The 19062-nt window shown below is 27.5% G+C and overlaps 1 protein-coding gene across 1 annotated transcript; it reads right to left on the minus strand.

Annotated features, from left to right (window-relative positions):
- Positions 1 to 1449: 1449 nt before the first annotated feature.
- On the minus strand, positions 1450 to 18170 carry LOC122505917 (exosome complex component RRP46). Its single transcript, XM_043617799.1, has 5 exons — positions 17886 to 18170; positions 12317 to 12430; positions 11951 to 12072; positions 11044 to 11187; positions 1450 to 1876 (listed from the first exon to the last, which is right to left on the minus strand). The coding sequence occupies exons 1-5, from the start codon at positions 17971 to 17973 to the stop codon at positions 1694 to 1696; spliced, it is 651 nt and encodes a 216-aa protein (XP_043473734.1). The 5' UTR covers positions 17974 to 18170; the 3' UTR covers positions 1450 to 1693.
- Between the last annotated feature and the right edge of the window lie 892 nt (positions 18171 to 19062).

Here is a 19062-nt window from a genome sequence, read left to right on the forward strand (position 1 = left end):
TCTCTCTTTCTTATTTTCCATCTTATTCTCCACAGTTGGGGCCTTGTGCAACAGAATCTGGTTTGACTCGGTTCAGGGCGCGCTTGGAAGCCTTATTTCTGTATTTAATGGACGTCCAACGATGGCCACCGAGTCCTTAACCAGAGATGCTTTTGCTCTTCTGTTAGGGTTTCTGTCCAGCCAGGAAACAAAGGGCACGACGATGCCAACGTGATTGGTGATCGGGCGTGGTTCTTGCAGGACTCTTGTAACATCATTTATGAAAAGCTTAAATTAATTAAAAATAATGCTAAAACCTAAAGCTGACTAAAGATAATTTTTTTGGCCAAAAAATTGTTTGTTTTGAAGATATATTTTTTCACATAAAAATAGAATATAAAATTTTTTATAATTAATGTTTAATATCTTCTTTGTTAATATCGGTGAAAAATTAAACAGAATAATTAAGTTTTCAATAATTGTGTAACATAAAGATGTACTAATAATAAAACACAAACCTTCCTGTAGGTTTTAGGAAAATTTTTTACTATAAAAGCTTTAGAGAAGTTTCCCTAAATATTTCAGTATGCTCATTATCATACGATTTTATCTTTTATATTCAACTAATGTGCAAAAATTTAAAAAATATTTTAAAAAGTTTTTAATGAATCTTCTACTATATGTAAATTTAATTTAGATTCCCGGTCACTTCCCCGAATCAATTTTACCGAATGCTTTTTCACCGAATGAACTTTCCCCGAATCAATTTTCCTGAAAAATTTGTTACCGAATGATATTATACCGAAAATATTTTTACCGAATGAACTTTTTCCGAATCAATTTTCCCGAAAAATTTGTTACCGAATGATATTATACCGAAAATATTTTTACCGAACGAACTTTCCCCGAAATTATTGTTTTTAGACTTTCTGTTGCAAAATAAATATTTTTTGCTCCAACATTTCAAAATCTAAATGACTTCCTCATCAGAGAGTTCATTCAAAATAATGCAATGAATTCGAAGAATAAACAAAAAAATTAGTAAATAAAGATGATTTTAAAATTATAACATCGAAAAATTACAAATAATTAATATAAAATCAAAATTAATTAAAATTGGAATTTAAAAAACATAAAGTTATAAATGAAGAATTAAAAAATAATAAAAAATAAAATTGTTTTTCTAGAAAAATAAAAATTTTACCAAAAAAATAAAAAAAGGACATTTCCGCGAAAAGCGGGAATTATATAACTTAACAAAAATTTCATATGTAGCTTATAATTCAAATATTTAGCACTTGAGGGCAGTATCATTCAGACAAGTAGAGCTTGCCATCTACTTCAAACCTCAAGAAGTCTCTTTCACATTCTACTTTATCATTCATATATCTGAAGAGTAAAAACATAATTTCAAAATTTTCCGTATATTATAAAATTTTGAGGTTCAGTTTGATAAATTAAATTCACATATAATTAATATTATTTATTTTATTGGAATATCAATATTACAACATATAGAACGATTTACTCGCACATGGTAATAAGATTGTCTTAATGGTAAAAAGTTTTGTGAATGATACATTTTCTAAAAAAACGAACAAATTTTCTTATTCTGTAAATTACTAGAATTTTAATTGAAATGTTGTGAAGTTTACTTTAGAAGCTAGATTAATAAGAGTGCATATAATATTTATGGAAAAAATTCAAACTCCATTTAAATAATGTTTGCATATTTTTTTACAATTTCTCTGTAGAAATCAAAAATATATTGACATGCATTTTTACAACACTTTTTAGTTGCAATTAAATCTTTCTCCAAGAAAGTACCAGTTGTGTGGCAACAGATAACGTCCTTTCTGACACTATCAAAAGCATAAGTGAACGAAGCTCGTGAGTTCTGAAAACAGTAAAAAAAAGTTTCGATTTTAGATGACTTTTGTTATAAAAATAAATTTTCATATAAATTCTTATAAAGTTAGCGCATTTGAAGAAAGGAAATTATTATAGATTAAACTTTAGAGGACCAGGGTGGCCAGTATAGTGGCCACCCTTCTTATTTTATTTTTTGTAATAAAAAACTACTAAAATTTGTGCAAATTTATCAGCTCTCTAAAGGTTAATGTCTTTTTTGCCTTCTTTATATTTAATTCAAATCCAGTACTAAACAGAAAAAATATTTCATTCCTTAAAATAGAATTTTCTCTTCTAATGTGAGAAAAGTAATTTTTCAGATTGAATTCTTATTAAAATTAATAATAAAAAACTTGTTTTTTTGTTTCTTTAAAAAAAATAATCAAAAATTTTAAAAGTTATGAACTGGTGAAGTGTGAATTGAAAAAAATTCTTGTTGGCACGATAACTCAAAATCTTCTCAACCGATTTACTTCAAATTTTGCAGAAATGTTCTTTGTATATCTCTTTATAGTCGAAACCTTGGATTTTGAAAAATATATTTTTTTACTATTTTTAAAAAATTCAAAAAAGTTAAAAAACAGAATCAAAAAACACCATTTTTTTTAAATCGTCGCCATTTTGCTAAAAAATTTTATTTTTTCTTTTCCAAGGTACCGACCATAGCGAAGCCTTTAATAATCAAGAATTTCTTTGAGTTTTTTGTTTTAGAACATTACAAAAGTCTCCACACTGTCAACCAGTACGCACTTTCTTTTTTTCAGTCCCCACTTCATCAGTTTATAACTTTTAAATTTTTTTATTATTTTGTTTCCTAATTTTTTTCTGTACTCTTTAAACATTAATAAACAACTTGCAAGAAAAGTAAATACTAAAAATGTTAAACTTTCCTTTTTATTCTACTCGGAAAAACGCCTGAAATTGAGGCCTATAGACCAGAATACTCTCTTAAAGTAAGTTAACTTTGCAACATAATTCAAATGCAGTGGTTTAATTTCAATGCATAAAAACAATTAATTTGAATTAAATAAGATTTATTAAAATCTAATTAAAAGATTTTTTTCTCACACTGAACTTTTTTATTCACTTTAATTTTCTTCTTTTAAATATATATTATCACTTCAGAAGATAAATTATATAATAAAAATAATTTGTTGTAATTTAATTTGTAATTAGTTACAATCCGGGAGCCAGCAAGCAATAAATTTTACTTTCATATTTCATGCTGGTCGCTGTAGATTTGAATATAGTTTACTGAGAACATATAGAAAAGAGAAACGTAAGTCTATCAGGGCGTTTGTGGAATAGGAAGAGAGACAACATGTGGGTGAAGTATTGGAAATTAAAGCTACTTTTTTTCTCATTTCATACCGATTAAATCCCTTAGAAAACAAAAGTTCAAAAAGTTTCTATTCATACAAAAGTAAAAGTGCCAGTCTATCAGTCCGTAATACAACTGGAGCGAATGAATGGAAAAATTGGATGCGCTCATCTCATTTCATAATAATAATTGTTTAAAACGTTGACGTCCTAATGATAGCATCCAACATGATTTAATCAGATCATATGAAAACTAAATCAAAAATCGGGATCGATGATTACTAATTTAAAGTCAGTTTATGAAAATGTAAAATGTCGGATCCAATGTGGCAGACACTTTTTTGAAAAATTCATTGGATTTGCTTGAAACTCGTTACTCAGATGTTTTCTGGGTCGCTGATTACTAATTTCAAGGCAGTTTTTAGAAATTTTAAATGGCGAATCCAATATGGCAGACACTTTTTTGAAAAATTCATCGAAACCTCAACCTTATACTCTGACCACTATGTTACACTTGTATGGGATTATATAAAAATAGTGGTTTAGAGTTTGGCCAAACAAAAATTTTAAATCTCTTGAACTAAGTTCCTCAGAGTTTTTCCAACCTTCAGGTCAACCATTGCCCAAAGTTGGGCCAGCCAAAAACTTTTTAATCTTCTATTATTATTTTTTCCAAGCTTTTTTTATACTCAATTCCTCGCAGTTTTGTTAACCGTCTGACCAACCATGACCATGGCCAACCATGACACAAACAATGTGCTCGGAAAATTGATCATAAAATTTTTCGAGTCCACCTGAACACTACACTTTCTTCGAATAAAAGTTAGTATTTAAGTTACTTTTTGAACGGTGTATTTTAATTACAATTTCGTTTACCCATTTACAATTCATAGGTCAAAAATAAAACCCGTCTCACAACTAGACACACTCCCCTAGAGCTAACTGCTTACTTAGTAGAATGTACAACTGCAATTTTTTAATTGCATATAGAATTTGTTCAGTGTATCTGACTATTATATACTAAATCAGTCCAAATCTATAAATTCTATTTAGTAGAATCTAATATCTACAAAAGTATCTGTGTTCAGTTGGAACTTTATTCTAACTGCAGCGCATTAGGACTTGTTCTCTTGCGCGGGGTTGCTGGTCCTCTATCGGACGCGTCCCAGGTGGCGGATAGGGTTGCTTCCTAGAAATAGGTGGTATCGAGGAAATCAAATACTCGTCGTGGACCAAAACCAGCAAAAAGAAAAGTATGAGCGATTGTAGAAATAAGGAAGAGTACTTGTGGGGTAATGCTTCGGCTAAATACCTCACTGGTTTCGATCGTCAAGCACCTGGTGTGAGGACGGTGGCCAGTGGTCTAAGGATTCAGGAGCGCAACAACGCGTTGGGAGTACCACAGATCATTGTGAACAAGGTTCACAATTGCCAACTGTAATGAAGATAGAGATGAATGCATTAAGCTGAGGGAAGAAGAGGCAGCGAGCATTCTAAAAATGGAGAAAGAGGTCAGTAAGATGCTGAGTCCTGTGAAGTCCAGAAGAATGACAATATGACAATCATTGATGGACTCAGAAGCTTAACATCGCTCATACAGGGTGTCAAGGAGAAGCACGCAACAGCGACCAAAAAAAATGAAAAGTTCTACCAGGGATTAATTAACTTGGTCAGAGTGCCCTTTTAGGATGCGGAGCCTCAATTGGAGTTCTAGTAGGTAGGTAATTGGATGCCCTTACAGAAAAGAAAGACGTTCAGGATGCCATGGAAAAAATTTCTACGGTACCAGCAGGTAGCAGAAAGGTGGCGGTCCTTGGACCAAACAAGCGAGGAATAAAGCTCGCTGTCGTAGTCACTAGCCAATAAAAGGACGCTAATAAGCTGGAAAAAATGGGGCACATTAAGATTGGTTTTATGTCCTGCAAGGTTAGAAGAAGAGTTATGGCCAAGAGGTCTCATAGGTGTCTTGACTACGGCCATATAGGTCGAGGCTGCCAAGCAGTAGATAGGCCGGCTGCGTGCTTCAAGTGCGGAGAAGCCGGCCATAAGATAGCTGATTGCAAGAAGAGTCCATGCTGCTTCTTATGCCAGGCGAAGTTCAGCAAAAAGGAGAATATCAAGCATGGATCAGGAAGATGCAAAGTCTTAAGAACTGCCCTAGAGGAAGCAAAGAAATCTTTATAAAGGACAAGGAGAAAATAAGGCCAGAACAAGAGCGGCAAGGTAGAGTCGTGGCAACGACTAAATGGGACAATTTATCTGCAAAGTCTGAAGCCGAAAGGTAGTTCCGTACGTGGATAGAAGGTTCGAAACCCAGGGGAATCAAGAAGAGGATTTTGCTTGGTATTGGTGACTGCTTACAGCATGTATGCAAGGTTTTTTATCTTTGCATTTTGTGCTGAGCCCGTCAAACCCTAGCGAAATGAGAGTTTCCTGGGCATGCGTTAAAAGCATTTTCCTCTTCTCCCCAGTAGAAAAAAATAACTACAAAAACTAGAATTTAGTACCATTATATATTTTCTTGGTATATCTTTAAGACATTCAAAATTAAAAGGATTGTTTATTTCACAAAAGACCTTAGCAAATATGTGTACCGATTTTATATTTGTATGAAACATTTATTATGTTATTCACCAGTTTTAAACTATGACATTTAAGTCTCTAAATAAAAAGAACGCATGAATATTCCACAACTGCCAAACAACCAAAGTCATTTAACAGAAAAATATTTAACATAATTGACATACAACAAAATTGAGAAGTAACAGAATTAAAATTCAACAGAATTGACATGTAACAGAATTGTCATGCAACATAATTGACATTTAACTAGAGCTGTGCAAAATAATTCGAACCAAACTGTTTGAATTTTTTCGCCTAGTTCGAATGTCAAAAATTCGACATTCGAGTTTGCTTAGTTCGAATGTCGAAAATTCGAACTAGCCCAATTCGAATGTCGAAAATTCGACATTCGAGTTACTACAAAATTCGAACCGAACCGAGTTTTGTTCGGTTTTGGAACGCTAAAATGTCGAATTCTAAAATTCGACATTTCAATAGTCTAGTTCGAGTCACTCCAGTTCGAATGTCGAAAAACCGACATTCGAATTAGCCTAGTTTTCGACATCCGACACTCGAACTAGGAGATTCAAGTGTCGAATTTTCGGCGCCCCAAAACCGAACAAAACTCGGTTCGAATCGAATTTCGCACAGCTCTACATTTAACAGAAATGTCATGTAAAAAAATTGACATGAAAGCGTTCACAAATGATGTCACGTTTTTGCGAGACATCATTTTTTGTGAACGCTCTCCATTCAATTGCATTGACATTTAACACAATTTCTATGCAACAGACATTGGTCAAATTAAAAATTCGCGCTGAAATAATTATGTAAAATATCAATTCAGTTACATGCCAATTTTGTTGCATGACAATTCTGTTGCATGCCAATTGTGTTAATGTCAATTCTGTAGCATGACAATTATGTTAAATATCAATTCTGTTGCATGACAATTGTGATAAATATTAATTCTGTTGCATGACAATTGTGATAAATGTCAATTCTGCAGCACGACAATTATGTTAAATATCAATTCTGTTATATCAATAGTCTTATATGAATTACATTTAATCCAAAAAAGAATTTTTAAAAAAAATTTCAAAATGGATGCCGCTACGCTATGTTGAACATGAGTGTTGCGTTATCTTAAAATTTAATATCTCTGAAACTTTTTAATCAATTTTGATAAAATTTACAGGCAAAATAGTTAAAAGTACGTAGTTTACTTTAACTTTATGACCAAAAAACATTTCAAAATTTAGATAAAAAATGTCAAAAACAATTTATGAGTTAATTTTTAGGATTGGGGTACAAAAGATCCAATCCGAAAGGTCCAAGACGAAAGGTCCAATCCATAAGGTCCAAAAATTTATTTATCCAAAGTACAAAAAATCCAAGAGTACAAAAAGTCCAAAATTGCAAATTGTCCAAAATATGTATAATTACACAGGCCTTCAAATTTGTCTTAGTTCTGTTACAGAAAAAGTGGTAGGTAATTCTTATAGCTTTTTTGACGTATAGAATACGAATCCGATTTCCGAAATGGCCCATCACGTCAGGATTTCTTGTAATATTGACTTAAATAGCCAAAAAATGGCTATTTTGGCCACTTTTCGGAATTTTTTTTTGGTTAACCAATTTTTTTTTTTCAATTTGCGAAATTGCATCGTATAGTACTATATCTAAGCTTTAAAACCCATTTTTCAAAATTGCTTTACGTTTTTTTAAAAAAAAGTTATGTAGATTTGAAATTAAATGCCATTTTGAACTTCTTTGTACCTACATTTGCCTAAATAAAAAAATTTCAAATCTACATAACTTTTTTTTTTAAAAATCGTAAAGCAATTTTAAAAAATGGGTTTTATGAGGAAGCAATAAAAACAATAGAACATATATTTTTTTGCACTTTTTATCTTTTTGAATTTTTAAATTAAAAAAAATGAAATAAAAACAATAGAAAATATATTTTTTTTGTTTGGACTTTTTGCCCTTTTGGATTTTTAATTTTTTGGATCTTTTGATTTGGACCTTTTGTACCAGAACGAATTTTTAGCTCAGTTGACCTAATTTTTGAATTTTCTAATAAACAAATATAGATTCCTTATAGTTTCACCTTTCATTTAAATAAATTAATTTTTGAAGACTTTAATAGTTTTCGAGATATTGCGAATTTAGTGGAAGCGCGTACCGCGGAATTATACTCCGTATCGAGGTGGAATATCCCTTTCAGTCACGCAATTAGGATAATAGTCAAAGCATTGTAAACACTATTGTCAAAAAAGTTTTTGGAGTCGCTAAATATGAATCCGGAGTCAGAATTTCAAAATTTACAAAATACAAAGATTCATTTTATGACCATTTAGCTTCCTCAATATAATATATACCAATTGTTTAATTTTTTATTATAGAATAGTTATTTTAAAATGTTAAGATAAAATTTAAAATAATACAAATTTTGAATATTTTGTGAAAAATAGAAATAACTATTAATTCTAAATATTGGTGAAATGTACACTTTTTATAAAAGAATCAATTCATTTTCATGACAGGAATACAATTTTGACAAGAATTAATTAAAATTTCTATATAGAAAAAGTTATTCAAAAAATTTTGTGGATATATTCGAAAATCCTTGTGTTAGATTTGATATATTTTATATATAATATCATTTTTTTAATACAATGCTTTGACTATTATCCTAATTGATTGACTGAAAGGGATATTCCGCCTCGATACGGAGTATAATTCCGTGGTACGCGCACTCACTAAATTCGCAATATCTCGAAAACCATTAAAGTCTCCATAAATTTGTCTTAATTAAATGAAAGGTGAAATTATAAAATATCTATATTTGCTTATTAGAAAATTCAAAAATTAGGCTAACTGAGCTAAAAAATAACTCAAAAATTTTTTTTTACTTTTTTTTTATCAAAATTTTGATATTTTGTTTGGTCATAAAATTAAAGTAAACTACGTACTTTTAACTATTTTGCCTGTAAATTTTAATTAAAATCGATCAAAAAGTTTCAGAAATATTAAATTTTGAAAAAAACGCAACACTCATTTTGAGCATAGCGTAACGGACGCCATTTTGGAAATTTTTCAAAATCCTTTTAGGATTAAATGTAACTCATATAAGACTATTTTTTCCAAGGTTTCAAAGAAATCGGAAGACCACTTGCAAATCGCTTTTTTTCTGACGGAGTCTTACCCAAATGTCAATTCTGTTGCATGACAATTCTGTTAATTGACAATTCTGTTACTTGTCAATTCTGTTAATTGTCAATTATGTTAAATATTTTTCTGTTAAATGACTTTTTGGTTGTTTGTCAGTTGTGGAATATTCATACATCCCAAATAAAACTTTGACCAGCTTTGAGCCAAGATAAATCTATAATCATGGCTCATTTATTTTGGCGTCACACTTTAGACCAAACCAGAAACTTGCAAAAAATTCGTAATTTGACGTCTTTGAATCACTTAGACACCATATTTTGTAAAAATTGGTCAATTTTTCAAATTCAATGTCCACCATATTGTATCCAACATTTTAAATTTTTGAAAATTGATGTTAAATTCGAATCAGTAGTCTGTTACATACATACATACATTAGCACCATTTTTTTTGCTTATCGTAACAAATAACTAGCCCCCCCCCTCCCCCCAAAAAGTGTTAAGTAATATATATGAACGACCCCCAAGAAAAAACTTCAGCTTTCGTTTGCAATAATTTATTTTCAAATAAAACGGATCGATTTTTGGGAAATTGAAAGTTAAATATTAATTATCAAAAATTAGGATCAATTATTAAAATATAAAAAAATAAAATTCACCATTGGAAAGAGCATGAAAAAACTTTTCAGAAGAAAAACTTTTCAGAATTTCTATAAAATTTTTCCCATTAAAAGTGTGGACAAAAAAAAATTATAAAGTAGACAGTGTTAGGAGAATTGGTAAAATTGACCCCCCTCTGCCCCCTTCAAATTTTCGAAAAAGTCCAAAATGTTTTTTGGGGCACATTTCTACTTGATAGAACAACAAATTCCCTGAGTTTCAATTTTTTTCAAGAAGTTGAAATTTCAACTTAGGATATTTCACGTAAAATGCCTCATATTGGATCCGTCATTTTGGATTTTTGAAAACTGATGTTAAATTCGTAATCAGTGGTCTTTAAATCCCTTATATATTAATTTTTTTAAATTGGTCAATTTTTTAAATCCAATGTCTGCCATATTGGATCCGTCATTTTGAATTTTAAAAATATCTTAATTTTTTTATGGCTAAATCAAAACTAATTGTTAGAGACCTCATAGATGTTTAAAAATCCAATATTTCATCTTTTTCACAAAGAAGTAATATATACGTTACTGGCAAAACCCGAAGTTTTGAAATATGTAAGAATTACTAGGAAATTCGGATAATTTCTGAAATGTTAGAAAATTTTCAAATTTCCTAGGCATTGCCGGAAATTTCGTAGGCATTTCTCGAAATGCCCAAGGCGATTAAGACAGATGGAAAATTTGATTAAATTTTTATTTATTTGCTTATACACCCTCTATGATTTGTCAACGAATCATTTTCAATGATTTTGAAAATTCATCAATTTTTCAAATTTAATGTCCTCTATATTGGATCATCAATTTTGAATTTTAAAAAACTGACTCTAATTTCGTAATTGGTGGCCTTTAAAACTCATAGATACCAAATTTTGTGAAATTTTCTCAAATTTTTCAAATTTAATCTCCACCATATTGGATCCCCCATTTCGAATTTTTGAAAACTGATGTTAAATTCGTAATCAGTGGTTTTTCAATCCTTTAGATACTAAATTTTTTAAATCCAATGTCCGCCATTTTGAATTTAAAAAATATTTTCTTCATTCACTGGTACATTGACCCCATATTTATTCATGAAATAAGAGTTCTAAATAAAGTTTTTAATGCAAACGTTTTTTCTAAAAATTCTTCATTCTTCCTATTTGTCGCTTATGTGTTTTTTTCAGTTGTAAGACAGTTATTTCTGAATTAGAAATTGTGATTGACCAATCGAAATTTATATTTTTGTATAAAATTCTATATCCTTCCAAAAAGATCATCAATTATGCTTTATATTGCTTTCTTTAGTAAAAGTGGTACCAAATTTCTGTTCTCCTTCATTGAAGTGGTAACAAATTTGTAAGGTTACAAAACTTGTGGTTCTAGCTTGCTGTAAACTTACAGGTTATTTGTTTTTTGAAATTTTCTTTATGTATTCTTAATTCAATTAGTTTACCTGAATTTGAACATTGTCAGGATCGACAATTATCTGGTCAGAATCTTTATCAATCATGCAGTGTACAGCAGCAACAGTGTACTTCATGGATACACTGGCGTTAATCAATGCAAGACAAGAAGCATTTAAAGCGCAGGCTAAGATCTGTAAAAAGAAAAATAATTTTCACTTAAAGTAAAGTCATTTTTTAATTTAAATTATCAAAAACTACTTTAATAAATATTGCTTCCTCATATGGGAAACTTTGCTTTTGTACAAAATTCCAATTGTTATTTTTCTATTCATTCCGATTTTTTTATTTTTTATTATTAAATATGTAATTCAAAATATTTAAAATAATGAAATTTTAAAAATTAATAATAAAATGAGAATGTAAAACTTATAAGAATTGTTTTTTTTTTGAAGTAATTTATTAATATCATTTTTTTAAAACTAATTTTCATCTTGATTTTTCATTATAATTTTTGAGAATTAAATTATTTTAAAAATTTGAAATTAATTAACCAAATTTGCAATTTTTAAAATGTGATTTTCAAAAATTACTTAAGTATTACATTTTAAAAAATTAATGTTTTGAAAATAAAATTTTACAAAATTTCAATTATTTACAGAAACATATTTTTATATACAAATTTCGAAAATTTAATTATATTATAGAAAAATTGATCAAAAATAAATTTTGAAATATTTGACTAGATTTTTTTTACACTGTAAAAATAGAAGTAATTTGTATTTATTATACCAAAAAAGTAGTATCTTGTTTCAATACTTGGAAAAAAGTGTCTCATAAAATTACATATTATTTTATTTTATTTCTTATGACTATCTGACAGTTAAAGTTAACTGACGGTTGGGTCAATAATTTAGGCTAAAAATAATTGCAGTAGAATTAAAATATTTCAATTACCCCTCCTGAATCCTGAAGCTCCTGTACATTTATTGAAACTGATGCCCCAGGATGTAAAGTTGTCATAATTGCAGATTCACAACTGTCCTTTATATACTTCTCCATCACTCTACCATTCACACCTAAAGATAAAAGTATTATTACAAACTTTTAAAATTTGTTAGCATGTAATATAAACTCAATGTATCTAAATTTTACACATGTTATGTAGAAGTTAAACTAAAAATCCTTCTGTGTTATCGTTAATATTAGTAGAAAAACTTTTCAATTTTTGTAAACTTGTCGCCAATTATAGATTTTGCACTACTAGAGTAGTGAAGCAAAAAAAAGAAAAAATTTTAAAACAAATTATAAATTTAAACATACTTGGCGGTCCTTTTGCTGCATTGTATGTCACTTCAACATGAGCTTTATCATACAGCATTTTCTGCACCTTCGCTTCAACCGGTCCATAGACAGCTGATATTATAGATGTATCACCTAAAAAATTTAATCCAATTATATTCCATCTATTTTAACAATAAATAATAATTAGTTAAAAGTTACACTTCAAAAGCAATTTTAAGAGTAAAATAGAATCGTAGTAAAGGTTATGTATCCCAATTGCAGGCCTCGGATCGACTTTTGTAGTTGAAAAAAGTCGAAAAAGTCGATTGTAATCTTGAAAAAAGTCGAAAAAGTCGATTGAAATCTTAAAAAAAGTCGAAAAAGTCGATTTTAATATTTTGATTATTTCCAATTCAAGTAACAAAACAATGTACTCTACGAACATAGGGTTTATTATTGCAATCGAATAACAAAATTTTGACATAAAAAGTTATCTAATATTTTATTAAAAATTTTAGAAAATAAAATGATATATATAAATTTTACGCATAAATGTTTACAAACGAAATAAATAATTATGATAATAATATTAGAATAACAGTAATTAATAAAATCAATAATACTTTTCTTATTTAAGATACTGTTTTCAACAAATATTAATAATAGGTCAGAATTTCTCAAACGGATCACCTAAAACTAAAAAATTTTCTTTTAACAAAATATTTTTTGTACTCTTATTATGGTTAAGAAGAATCCCTTAAAATATTAAGCAAAAAAAAAAATTTTTGTAAAAGTTATTAACAATTGAATTTTTTAGTACTGCTAAATTAACAAATTTTTTTTCGAGTTCCAGTTGACGGATTTAAAATTTGAATATGAAAATTTGAATATGGGTTTTTTTCGTCTTGAATTGCACAATTTGAATATATATTTTGTTTTTAAATTTTTTTATTTTTTATAATTTTTTATATTATTTGTTTATAAAATGTTAATAAACAAATATGTTCTTCACGTTCTAACAAAAAAATAAAAATTGTATTAACTACATTATTGTTCATATGATTGTTACAACAATGATAATTATTAGATTCAAAATAATTTTTTACCAAAATCGACATAGATTACTTAAATAAACATAAATTTGGCTGCAAAAAAAAAATTTTTATAAAAAAGAACCAAAGTTATCTATTTGTTAATTAAGATTGTTTGCAACAATTTAAATAAATTGTATTATAAATTATTATTTGTCTGGTGGTCATGCTGGACTAATTTAAATTGATTTCAATCATTTGCAATGAAAAATAAAAAAAATAAACATGATTTTTTCTAAAAAAATATTGCAAATTGTTAACTTTGAGTAAAAAAAATTATAAACAATTTAAAATTCAAAAATTGGTTTAGAGGGATTTCTTAGAAATTTTATCCTCTTTAATTGACATTTTATAAACAAATAATAAAAAAAATTATAAAAATAAAAAAAATTTAAAAACAAAATATGTATATATTCGAATAGTGCAATTCAAGACGAAAAAACCGACATTTAAAATTTTAAATCCGTCAACTGAAACTCGAGAAAAAAATTTGTTAACTTAGCAGTATTAAAAAATTCAATTGTTAAGAACTTTAACAAAAAAAATTTTTTGGCTTAATATTTTTAGCATATTAAGAGTAAAAAAGAATATTTTCGTTCAATAAGAAAATTTTTTAGTTTTAGGTGATCCGTTTGAGAAATTCTGAGACAAATATTTTTTTTAAGACAAGAAAAAAAGTTGAAAAAGTCGCATTTTTTTAAAGAAAAAGTCGAAAAAAGTCTCATTTTTCAAGATATCCGAGGCCTGCAATTGTCTCAAGTTTCATTTTTTCATTTTCATTTTTTTCAAATACTTTGATTTAAAGCAAGAATATTCTATAGTAAAAAAAGCAATCAGTGGAGCCATTTTATATTGGGACTAAACAAACTACATAACACGATGAAAAAAATTTCTATTGCATCATTAATAATAAAATAGTAAAATAAATAATAATTAATAATAAAATAGTACTAAAAGATAGTAATAAAAATTCAAACTGTTAAATTTTCGATCAAATAAACTCAGTTTCCTAATAAGCTGCACTGAGAGACCTTTTGGACTGCAGCGGAACAACGTATGAGATAGCAGCTCCACTATGGTTTTAGTGCGATGCGATACAATTTTGGGCGAGTGACAGTCCAAAATGTTGGTGAGAAGCTCACCGAAGTAGTGGGGATGCCGTCATTGGTTTGCAGCTAATCAACTTTTGGACTGTCACGCGCCCAAAATTGTACCGCAGCAACCCAAAAGTATAGTCCTGTAGCGTACCACCAAAATGGTCAGTAGCAGTCTATCGAAAGTCTGCTGCTGACCCAAAGGTCTCTCAATGTGTATCCGCTACTCCGTAAGTTTTATAAAATCTGCTAAATTTATTTTTCCTATGTAATGTACAGTAAAACCCAATTAAAAATAATACTTATTTTCAATAGGTATTCTACAAAATTTAAGTAATTAAAAAATGGCCAGCCATATGTAGCCATATGTTGTGATTTTAAAGTTTTTAGTTAAATCATAAAGAAAAATTAAAAAAAAATTATCAAATTACTGAAATATTAAATAAATGTGATGTTAAAACTCCACTCAGTAACTCCCTCCGTTACACTAATCAGGATTCCTACAGAAATCCGAATTTAAAATTCCATACCTTTTCCATGATTTCCAGGTCAAATTTTTACTAAATTCCAGTAGAATTTTAAATCTAATTTCATTATTTTTGAGCTCTTTAAAAACACTTTACTTATTTAATAGTCTCCAAAGTAAAAACCTAGTAAGTCGCATTTGCCGTTAAGGCGAAAGTCGCTTAAACGGTAGGCGACTTTGAACCTTACGGCAAAGGCGACTTACTAGGTTTTTACTTTGGGCCTATTTCTGCCTCTAGAGTGGTTACCTCTTATAATAAATTGTATATAAAACAAATATACAATACCATCATTGAAATTTAATGTACTTTGGACTCATTTTTTGATTTTTTTGTTTTGGTCAAAAAGGCCAAAGAAATTAAAAATCCAATGAAAAAAATTGAGATATAAAAATTTAAATGGTTGCCTTGAATGAAATTTATTGTTCTTTTTTTTGAGTTGATCATTTCGATGATTGTGAATTGAAAGTAAGTAAACTTAACATTGGAAATTTCTAAAAATAATTAAATTAATCGAGTAATTTAATTGGAATTATATTGAAAAAAAAAATAATTGAATTTTTGTAAAGAAGAATTTTATCAAAATTGTTGAAAATAATTGTATTTCTTGGAATAATAATTGTTTTAAAAAATTTATAGAATAATTTAAATTTTTCTAGAAATTTTTTAATTTGTGAAAATAATTGAATTTTTCTAAAAAAAATTTTATTTATGTAAATAATTAAATTTTTGTAAAAAATTTTATCAAAATTGTTGAAAATAATATTGTATTTCTTGGAATAATTCTTTTAAAAATTTTATAGCATAGGTTGAAATTTTTTTATTTGTAAAAATAATTGAATTTTTCAAGAAATTTTTTTATTTATGAAAATAATTGAATTTGTGTGAATAATATTCTATTATTCATGTAAATAATTAAAATCTTGCGATTTTAACATTAAAATTTTAAATTCCGATTTTATAGCGTCAAAAGTAAATACGTGGCTTTTTCACATGTTACGTTATTTATTAGTTAAATAATCTTTAACATCCGAGATCTTTTATAAAATAAGGCAAATAAAACGAAAACATTCGGACAATGAATATAAATATTTACTCCAACGTTTCGAAATTTAAATGATTTCCTCTTCAGGAAGTCTATCCAAAAAATATATACGAAATTAAAATAATAATAATAATAAAAATTTCTTTGTCTGAATGTCTTCGTTTTTCTTTCCTATTAATAAAAAAAAAATTCTAACAATAAAAATTTATGAATAATTATCTCACCAAAAATTAATAATTAAAATAAACGAAGACTTAAATGATATGCCCTGTATTGTGAACCGTTATTTATTTATTTTTATTTATGGTATGTTAATTTATCTTATTACTGTATTATTTATTACTAATTTTTTTTATTAATTTTTCATAATTTTCCATAAATTTATTTTTCATTATATATTGATTCTCATTAATTATAATTTTCAGTTTTTTACTAATTCTTTTATTAATTATTAATTTAAATTTAATTTTTCACCAATTCTTTAATTATTAAATTTTATTTATTTAGTTATTTTTATCTTAATTTTTTTCATTTAATTTCATTTTTATTTTATTAACATTAAGTTCCATTATAATTTTCTGACTCCAGACTCTACACCATCGTCAAGGCATATCATGTAAGTTTTCGTTTATTTTAATTATTCATTTTTGGTTCATCAATTTTTATATATTGTTAAAATAATTTTTTTATTATTATTATAATTTTGTATATATTTTTTGGATAGACTCTCTGAAGAGGAAATCATTTAGATTTCAAAAAGTTGGAGTAAATAAATATTTATATTCATTTTCCGAATGTTTTCATTTTATTTGCCTTATTTTATTATTTATTTTGGACGTTTTTATTTATTTTGAATTTTTTGACTTTGGACATTTTTATTTTGGATTTTTTGTACTTTGGACTTTTTTTCATGGATTTTTCGGTCTGGATTTTTTGGATTGGATTTTTTGTCCTGTAATCAATGATAATATTACGTGTAGCTTATGAATAAATAAGTGTATATTTTTTTTTACTTTTTTAGTTTTTTAGAATATAAAACTAAAAATAAAATTTTTAAAAATTCACTAATTAAATGAAAATGTAAAAAATATTTTTTACTTTTTTATATCCAAACAAGGTAAAGTGAGAGAAGAGAAATACGCTCACAAGCATTATATTAAGTGTTTGATAGTAACGCATTTGATATTTTGTTAGTGTTACATTTTATAATAGGAAAAAAGTAAAAATATTCATAATAAAATTAATCAATAGGATTTTATAATTTAATCATGTACTACAAACTATCGAAAAATGACCTACTTTCAATAAACATATTTATTGTGAGCACAAAAACACAAGTGCATTTTAAAATTAGAAATTATTGAAATTCTTGTTTGGTAAAATTAATTAGCATATTTAGAAATGCATTAAATACTAAACACGTCCATTAATTCTTAGAGTTGAAGAAATAAGAAAATATTACAATTTTCATATCAAATTCATGTCAAAAAGTGCAATAAGGCAGCTATGCAAATGGAATTCAGCACTAAACATAGTATATATATTTTGTTTCAACCTATCAATGCTATAGTTCCAGGTTCACGGACCTAGAATTTATTTGTCATTTTACATTTTGTTAGGATCCAAACTGAAGTAAGGAGATTGCAGAAAAAAATTTTTCTTCTCAAAATAATAGAAGAAAAAGAACTTTTTAGCATTTTAGAATAACAAAAGAAGAGTGATTATACAAATATCCTTCTAATAGGAGAGAAAAAAAAGATGGTCGAAAATGCTTACTTGCGTCATAAAGTAAATATGTATACTAAATAATGAAAAAATCTTTTCCCTTGAAATAATCATAGTTTGTTACATTACCCTGCATAAACATGGAAGATCCATCCGGAACTGATAGAACATTCAATTCGCACTTCATGGGACGCAAACAAAACTCCGTTTCTGTCATTTTCTCAATAACAATATTCAAAATGGTTTCAAAGTTCAGGTTAGCTTGGGTACTGCTGGGTACTACTGTGTTCTCTCTACCACGTGTGGAAATGTAATTAAATGTATAGTTTGTGTATGTGCCTATACTTCACTGCCCTTGTCTTATGCACGTCCGTCCATGTTTTTACGTGTGTCAGACAAGGGCAGAAAACTGTAGACACATCTGGCACCGATCGAAGAGGCGATATTACGGACAAACCCAACTATGAAATCAGCGCCCCTACCATCAATTACCTGAAACTGTAGTCAAATCAATTGTTGGTAAAGTAGAAAATGATTTCTTGTATAAGTGGAAACTTAAGCAGGGATTTCTTGCTTATCCAATTATTGTCTTTGATGAGTGCTGCTCTCTATAAGCTTCTGTTGTACTTCACTAATAACACTATAGTTTACAAATTTAAAAAGAATGTTTGATCCACATTTTACTCTCATTCCGCATGTGAAATATGTAACTCGAAAATTAAATCCAAAATTAAGAAAGTATAAAATTTATCAAAATATCGTTGTTTTTTTATTATTTCTCATTATGGGAAAAAATATTTTCCTTAAAAAAATACTAAACTTTAAAAAAAACTTATGTGAAATTTAGTAAAGTCATATTAAAATTTAATTAATATTTTTGATATTTGATATAATTATATACTAAATTTCACAAAAGTTTTTTTAAAGTTTATTTTTTATATCAAAATTTCGCTTTGTAGCACTTTTGCCCTAATTTATAAAATACTTTCACAAAATTTGATATATAAAAATTATTTTACTATTTTGTTGTTAAATTATTCATAAATAATTATTAATTTATAACTGTAAATAAAGAATAAACTAACGGTAAAAATTGTAAAACCACCCATTTTCAGATATAAATGAAAATCATTTTAAAAAGTAAAATTTATCGAAACTAAAATTTTTTCTTTTTATTTTTTCAAAGATGATAAAATTTTAAAAAGAACAAAACTTTCCAGAAGTCATTTGGTCAATATTTTATTTGGATGTTTTTAAAAAATCGTCATCCCGTGCAGAAATTAAAATGTGGGCCTGATAGGGTACT

Source organism: Leptopilina heterotoma, unplaced genomic scaffold, assembly GCF_015476425.1.
Source record: "Leptopilina heterotoma isolate Lh14 unplaced genomic scaffold, ASM1547642v1 Lhet_38, whole genome shotgun sequence".
Lineage (NCBI taxonomy): Eukaryota > Metazoa > Arthropoda > Insecta > Hymenoptera > Figitidae > Leptopilina > Leptopilina heterotoma.

What these genes read in the sequence shown, in the direction of transcription:
- LOC122505917 (XM_043617799.1), bottom strand. Translation starts at nt 17,973, where the DNA reads ATGACAGAAACGGAGTTTTGTTTGCGTCCCATGAAGTGCGAATTGAAT. An exon ending in ATCTTCCATGTTTATGCAGG is followed by an intron (nt 12,431 to 17,885) that starts GTAATGTAACAA and finishes TAAATTTTTTAG; the next exon opens with GTGATACATCTATAATATCA. An exon ending in TGCAGCAAAAGGACCGCCAA is followed by an intron (nt 12,073 to 12,316) that starts GTATGTTTAAAT and finishes TTTTATCTTTAG; the next exon opens with GTGTGAATGGTAGAGTGATG.